Source organism: Mustela nigripes, chromosome 14 (genome assembly GCF_022355385.1).
Source record: "Mustela nigripes isolate SB6536 chromosome 14, MUSNIG.SB6536, whole genome shotgun sequence".
Lineage (NCBI taxonomy): Eukaryota > Metazoa > Chordata > Mammalia > Carnivora > Mustelidae > Mustela > Mustela nigripes.
This window is the reverse complement of record NC_081570.1, coordinates 12,096,509-12,104,212: the sequence shown is the minus strand read 5'-3', so window position 1 is coordinate 12,104,212 and position 7,704 is coordinate 12,096,509. Positions and strand designations below refer to the sequence as shown.

The 7,704-nt window shown below is 56.6% G+C and overlaps 1 protein-coding gene across 10 annotated transcripts in view; it reads right to left on the bottom strand.

Annotated features, from left to right (window-relative positions):
* ARHGEF10L (Rho guanine nucleotide exchange factor 10 like) overlaps positions 1-7,704 on the bottom strand; it is a 160,336-nt gene that overhangs the window by 72,950 nt on the left and 79,682 nt on the right. For all 10 annotated transcript variants that reach the window (XM_059376402.1, XM_059376401.1, XM_059376405.1 and 7 more), the window contains exon 7: positions 3,707-3,876. In XM_059376402.1, coding sequence (XP_059232385.1) covers positions 3,707-3,876 — 170 coding nt within the window. The remainder of the gene's footprint in view (positions 1-3,706; positions 3,877-7,704) is intronic.

Genomic DNA, 7,704 nt, shown 5'->3' with positions numbered 1-7,704 from the left:
TGGATGGATGGATGGATGGATGGATGGATGGATGGATGGATACCTGGATGGATACTTGGTTGGATGGATAGATGGGCAGGTGGAAAAATGGGATAGACACTTGGATGGATGGATGGATGGATGGATGGACAGACAGACGGATGGATTAATGGTTGCATGCATGCATGGACAGAAGGTTGACGTATTTCCTTTCAAATCAGATGTGATATTGAGTTACAGCTCTACCACTCACTTCCTGGGTGACCCTAACCATATCGTTTTGCCTCTAAGCTTCTGTATTGACTTCTCTGATCAATAAAATGAGACTTTTAATGCAAATAATACCAACCACTTTAGGGTATTAGGAAAACTGCATGAACTGCTTTGTAAACATACCATGCTAAGCAACTGCTCATTACTATTAATGCAAAGAAACAGCAGAACAGGGGTCATTCTGAGAGTTACTCAGACACCCCAAAGCTGTGAGCGTTGGGGTTTATCCTGAGTCCTGTTTCATCTGTAAATTGACACAATAAAATCATAAAGGGCCTGGCTTTGCACTGCCCCTCTGCCTTTCTCAGGATTAGAAGAACCAGGATCAGAGGTCAATGGCAGACTGGCCAGATCCGAGCAGAGGAGTGAGCAAGGCTGAGGTCAGAGCTGGCATTTCTGGCCAGCTGGATCACTGGTAACCTCAATTATGAAGAGGTCATGGTCAGAAAAAGGAAAAGTCCAACGCAGCCTGTTTTACAACTGGGGGGAAAAAAATCCCACTGACCATGGTTTGCAACCAGCAGGTACTTATTAACATAACAGGATCAGGCCCCTGCTTACATCTAGGTCAGAGGCTTCCAAGGAGGTCCTTCTGCAGACCCTTCAGTCACTTTCTTTGGCAAAAATCCACCAGCTGAGGGCCGCCCTTCAAAGACCCCTGAAGGAGGGACTACACTAGCTCTCCTGCAGCTGGACAGGGAGTCAGACCCCCCATCAGACTCCAAGGACAGGGTCAAATGCCACCAGATCTCTGCTGCCTGATGCCCCACAGCACACACAAGACACAGCCAAGCAATGGCGGCCCCAAACCATGCAGCCAGTGCAGGGCCAGGCATGGGAGCAGGTGGGCCCCCAGCAGCTCAGGAGGGCAGAGCACAGCGAAGAAGGCTCAGCGGGGTGTTCAGGGCAGAGGTAGGTGCCAGAGGAAAGCTCCCTCCCGCCACCACAGCGCCCCTGTCTTGCTGGAAGCCTGTTGTTCAGGGAACAGACAGGCCTTGGCCCATGGCCAAGGCAAATGTCCTCATGGTTAGAAATTCAAGAACCCTGCTGCAAGGTTTGCCTGCCGAGGAAGGGTCCGAAGAAGCCCCTCGCTGGAGGGTCCACAGATAAGAGGTAATGGGCAACCCCCCAGAGACTCCTCCCCTGGGGCTCAGCCATGGAGAGGGCCAGCCCCCGCATTTCTCTCCCTGGCCCCTCGCATCCCCTGGGAACAAGAGCACTGGTTCAAAGCAGATAGGTGGCTGACTTGAACCCTAAACCAGAGTTCCTGGGGGTAAGGCCCTGGGGTCTGTGATTTTAATCAGCAGCCCTCAAGGGGCGCCTGGGTGGCTCAGTGGGTTAAGCCTCTGCCTTCGGCTCAGGTCATGATCCTAGAGGCCTGGGATCAAGCCCCACATTGGGCTCTCTGCTCAGCAGGGAGCCTGCTTCCTCCTTTCTCTCTGCCTGCCTCTCTGCCTACTTGTGATCTTTGTCTGTCAAATAAATAAATAAAATCTTTAAAAAAAAAAAAAAAAATCTGGGGCGCCTGGGTGGCTCAGTGGGTTAAGCTGCTGCCTTCGGCTCAAGTCATGATCTCAGGGTCCTGGGATCGAGTCCCGCATCGGGCTCTATGCTCAGCAGGGAGCCTGCTTCCTCCTCTCTCTCTCTCTGCCTCTCTGCCTACTTGTGATCTCTGTCTGTCAAATAAATAAATAAAATCTTTAAAAAAAAAAATCAGCATCCCTCGTGATCCTGATGTCTAGGCCAGTCTGAGGACCAACCCTGGGGAGCCCAAATTCAGCATCCGCCTGCCTCCTGCCCTCTGAGAGATGTCTATGTTTCCCTCCGGGTCCCCAGTAAGAAGGCAAGGGATTGGCAAAGCTGCCGCCGGGAACTAGGAGGAGACTGCCAGAGGCTGAGAATGAGCGTCAGTCTGGCCTCGAGCACTTTCCACTCACAGTATACCAAACACCTGCCCTCATCTTAGGGGGGCGCCCGGGGACAATGCTGGCTTCATAACCTGGACCCTTTCTCCCCTAAAGCAGGGCATGCTGTCCCTTCCCAGGACAGAAGAGGAACAGGATTCTTCCCAGGCTTTCTCCTGGGCCATTAGTCCAGCCTGGGACACTTCCCAGCCCCCTGGCTTCTGTGCCAGAGAAGCCCCCCTCTGACTAGCCCTATCAGCCCGTGTCCCGCATGCAGCCCGAGATACTTGGGCTCGTGTTTGCAGAAAGGCATCCTTGGCCTCGTTTTTGGCAAGTTGCTTCATATTTGGTATCTCCTCCTAGACCATAATGGTTGGCCAATTGGGTTGGGCCTTCCTGTCCCCATGCACCCCTGCCCGCACCCTCAGAAATGACTGGACACACAGTAGCTATCACAGATGCTTAACTTTATCCTAAGCAAGATGTCAAGGCCACTTTCGGTGGCCCAACCGATGGAGGCCCAGCCACAAGACTGGACTCAAAGGAGACAGGCTCAACTCCCAGGCTTCTCGGGAACTTGGGAAGCCCCTCCTGGGTGGAGGAAGGTCTATCCGAAGCGTCGAAGTGCAGATGCTGCCCTGGCCAGCATCTCCCCTCCAGAGGGGATCCTCAAACTCAGAAAGGGACAGGAGGCACTAGGCAGGACTCGGGAGGTACGTGTAACCCAGCCTCATCCTGGGGCCCCTGCCTTCTCCTGTACCACCTTTGGGTGTCTACTTGTCTGTGTCTTTTCAGAAGGAGGCTGAGGGAACCCAGTCACCTCTGGTGGGGCTGGGCCTGCCTGTAAGACACTATTCCCCCATGAAACCCCACACCGCTAGACTCTGCTTTCTGGTGGCTTCTATAGAACGGGAGGAACAGGCCATCTCAGGAGGAAGGAGACAATCCATCCTCTTCTTGGCTTCCATGACTCGGAAACCAGCCGAATGACCCCTGCTCTGGGCAGAAACAAATGCATGGATGGCATTTTAAAAGACCTTGGAAAGAGGCCTTCTGTGTCCTAACCACAGCAGCCCCCCTCCCCCTGCCCCTTGCTCGCTTCCCCAAGGGCAGAGGACTGTATGGGTCTAGGACTGGTCTCAGAATGCGTCCTGGAGGGCAGGGAGACCTAGCTGACCTGATCTAAGAGCCAACTCTCATCAGCAGGCTGGGCTGCCTGAAGCCTGTCCTGAGGAGGCCCCTGCGGCCAGATCTGAGCCCATGAGCATCATGGTCCATTGCTGGGTCTGCCATGGGAATGGGGTGGGGGAGGGAGACCTGAGCCAGGTATTAACTCGCCCATTCCAGGCTGCGGGCTCTCCAGGGTCAAACAGCAATGCCGGTGGATCGTCTTCTATTTTGGGGACACCTGGGCCATCTCCTTGCTCACTGTACATTCCCAGGGGTCCCTGTTTGGATACGAGTCTGAGGTCTGGCCCTCACCACCCTCCTTAGCCAGTCCCCAAGGGTCGCAGTGCCCTGGCTGGGATGACAGACGCCCACCCCCTTACCTTGGGCTGGAAGGACACTCGGTGCTTGGCAGGCTCTGCCTCCGGTTTGGTCTCCTCCCCCGAGTCCTCACTGTAGCTCTCGAACTCACTGGAGCTCCAGCCTAGGTCGTCTGCCTCCCTGGGCGCTCCGTCCCGGTGCACATCCTCATAGAGCAGGTTCCTCTCCACCCCTGCAGGCCAAAGGACAGGGTGGTAAGCAGAGGCCCCTGTGCCAAGCCCCCCCAAACCCAGTTTCTGACCCAGGAAGGCAGGTGGGGGATGGGAGGTTGGTCACGGTTCAGCCCTGAGGCTCCACCTCGTCTTCCTCGTCCATAAAACAGAGGTGATGAGCACCCAGCATCCACCTGATAAGGGAGGAGGACACGAGGAAACGTGGAAAGGCACACGAAATGTGTCGGGCACGCAGAGGTCTCCTTAATCTCTTCCCACCACCCCTGCGTAACGCTCTTCTGGGATCTGAGCGCTCATCCTGGGCCTCCGGGAATGTTTTACTGGGAAACAGAAGGTCTAGAACCAAGTCCTGACTCCGGCCCTCAGCTCCAGCCCCAGCAACCTCAGGGGCAAAACAGAAATTGCTAGGACCATTAAATGAGTGGGGGATGGACCCCTCACCCCAAATCTGAGTTTCCCATGGGGGTTCGGGATGGTCCAGTAGGGGGCACCCCTAGCCCAGCATCCAGGAGGGTTCCCTCGTCTTCCAAAGCTCCACGGATGAAGTGGAGGACAAAGAGCTGAGAGTCCATTGGCCAGGAGGGACAGGACCCCCAAGGCCAGAGCACACCCGTGGTCCCTGTCACATGCGGAGTGAGAGGCTGCTTCAGGATAGAGGTGGAAAAGCCACTGCCCAAGGAGGCCCAGCTGCAGCGCAGAGACCTTGGGCTTCACTCCCATCTCTCTGGACTGCACTTCCTGGCCTGTCACCTGAAGGACTAAACTGCAGGCCCCACAAATGTGAGGCCAGACCCCAAAAAGTGCATGAAGATGAAGATGCTCTTGTCAATGCACAAGAAATATGACACAAGGGATTAAAAAACATCTGCCCAGAGCAGAGAGCTTGGTTACTGGAGATCTCTGTGCAAGATGGTGATAATAATAAGCCAAAGGTCAAGGTCAAGTAAAGAAAATATGAACTGAGAGCTTCTAGCAAAGAGCCGAGCGCATGGCGGGCGCTCAACAAAGAGCAGCTGGCCCTTGCTCACGGGCCTTGTGGGCCGGTCCGGGTGTCATCCCACCGACCCAGGGCCACCACCTCCACCCCACACGGGAGCCAGGGAATAGGGGGACCGGGAGATTGTCGCCCAAAGAGCAAACAGACACACTGAGGCTTAGCTGAGGACTCGGGTCTCAAGATGAGGGAGCATTAGGTTATTTTTAAGCAAAAGATAATAGTGACTAATGTCTCCAGGGACTAGAGCAGCTGGTGACCAGGCTGTGACCTTTACAAGGCTGGGCTGATTGTCTTATTACTGCAGCAAAGACCCATGAGCAAAGGGCCGGAGCCCAGGTCTTGGGGCTCCCTCTGAGGAAGAAGTCAGGCAGCCTTTCGAGTGCCTACTTCCCAGCGCCTCCAGGAGACCCCGCCTCCCATCCACTCACACCTTCAGTATGTGAGGCCTCCGGCTGGATTCGCCCGCAGCCCTAAGATCCATCCGCAGGGCACAAGGAATCACCTCCTCATTAGGAAGGAGACAGAACAGGGGCCTGGAGAGGACACGTGGCTTGCCCAGGGCCAGACAGAGCAGGGAGAAGGGGCCGAAGACTCCTAGGCCAGGCTCCCTCCATTGACCACACTGCCTTCTGCTGAGGCCTGCCAACCCTACCATCCCCCGGGCTCATTTAGAAATACTCTCTCCAGGGGCGCCTGGGTGGCTCAGTAGGTTCATCAACTCTTGGCTTTGGCTCAGGTCATGATCTCTGAGTCCTGAGATCAAGTCCCGGATCGGGCTCCGCACTGAGCCCGGAGCCGGCGTGTCCCTCTCCCTCCCTCTCTGCCCTCCCTGCCTTGCCTGTACAGTTGCACTGTCCCTAAAGTAAATAAACGAAAGAAGGAAGGAAGAAAAGGAAGGAAAGAAGGAAGGAAGACTCTCTCCAGTGCAGAAAGCGTCACCAGATCCCTGAGCCTGAGCCAAATCCTCAGCCTTTGGGGACCCTACAGAGATCCTGGTTCCCACCCTCTGCTTCCTGGGGCCTCAGCCTTCACTAACGGCTTCCCTTCCCTTCCCACGGACAGCCCACCACCGGCTCAGTGCTCTGTGCCAATTTTCACCCACCGAGGATGCCGCCATTATCGCCCTAATACTACAGATGAAACGGACTGAGGTCCAGACAGACAAAGCAGAAGTTCTCTGGTATGACCACCCCCCCCCCCCGGACCCAAAGCATCAGGATGATATTCTGTGAGGTCAGGATGATATCGTGATTTTATATGAAGAAGCCAGGGCCCAAAGGCACGGAGCTCTGTGCCCTCAACCATGGCAGAGCTGGGATCTGAAGGCAGGGCTGGATGTGCGGCCTGCCCCTTGGCACTTAACCTCCTCTCCTCTCTGAGCACCCACTGAGCCCCCAGCGGTCCGTGAAGGTCAGTGCTGGGCCCGGGCAGGTGTGATGCCAACAGCACCCGTGTTGCCTGTGCAGGGTACCCACCCATGAAGGGCCAGCCACAGCCTCAGGGGACTCAACCCTCCCACAGCCCCGAGGGTGGGAGCCGTGGGATGGGTGGGCTCAGAGCTTACTTCTTGGCCACCTCCTTTTCACCACGTTAGGGACAAGTGCACGATGGCATCTCAGTGTTCAGTGGAGTCTGAGGCCAAGTGAGGAGTTGCTTGATCTGATTCAGGTGGGAAAAGAGCCCAACGGGGTGAAACAGTGGACCCCAAGCCACTCCCATCTCTGGGATCTGGGACCTTCCGATAAGACCTCACTGCCTCCCAACAGTGTGCCCTTTCCCCTCCTCTGCTTGGATTCAAGTGAGCAACAGGCAGGGATAATCAAGCACCCCCCGGGCTTGCTGAAAGGGGTGAGTTTATTGTTGGCCCACCTGTCCCTGCTCCCGGAACAGGAGTCAGGAGTGTGGCTCTGAGGGCCCTGGGGCCTTCTCCTGTTGTCTGTGTGGCTCTCCCTTTGGACTGTGCACAGCCCAAGGATGGTGATGGCCACCCCATCAGACTAGAAGCTCCTCGAACACAGGCTGTGTGATCAGCAGCTGGTGGCTTAACCTCTCTGATGCCAGCGTCACCCGGAGTCATAAGCCCTACCCTGCAGACCTCCAGGGCTTGACCAAACATGTATCCTCTGTCAGAGGATGCCACCCAAACCCTCCTGGGGTAGGGGACAGAGGAGCGGACTTGGGAGTCAAAATAACCAGGTTCAACTCCCAGCCCCACCTCTTTCCTTGGCTGTACAATGGAGCCATGATACCCCGGATCAAAGTTTCTAAGTAGATTCCAGCAAACAAAGCGTGAGGAGTAGCGGCCTCATGTGTTCAGGCAAAGATGGCTCTCACGGTGAACAGTTACCAAGCAGGCCTCCCTGGATCCGGGTTGTGCTCTCTCCGGCTGGGTGACTATACTGGGGCTGGGGGACAGCCCAGCTCAGGCAGACTTAACCCCCACCACTGCTTCCCCCCTACAGCCACAATCTCCCAGCCTCCCGGGCCCAGAGCCGGGTGAAGGCAATCCTCTCTGCCCCAGCGGTCAGGTTTAATGAGCTGTCCTCTCTCCCCTAGGAGCCCTGGGAAGCCCGGGCCACCTCCCGGTTCTCCCGAGACAGGAAATGCAGTCTTGGGGAGGTGAAATGACAGGCCTGGGCCCCGCACCCGCGGGAGTGGGCGATCCCGCAAGCCAGGGGGTCCCCGCAGCCAGGAGGTCCCCACCCAGCCCCTGCCGGGCCTGGCCACGCCCCCAGCAGGCTCCAGCCGCTCCCAGGACGCCGCTGGTGGTGGCTGGCGAAAGCCAGAGGGAGGGGCATGGCCGGGTGGGGCGGGGCAGCGAAAGGGCAGG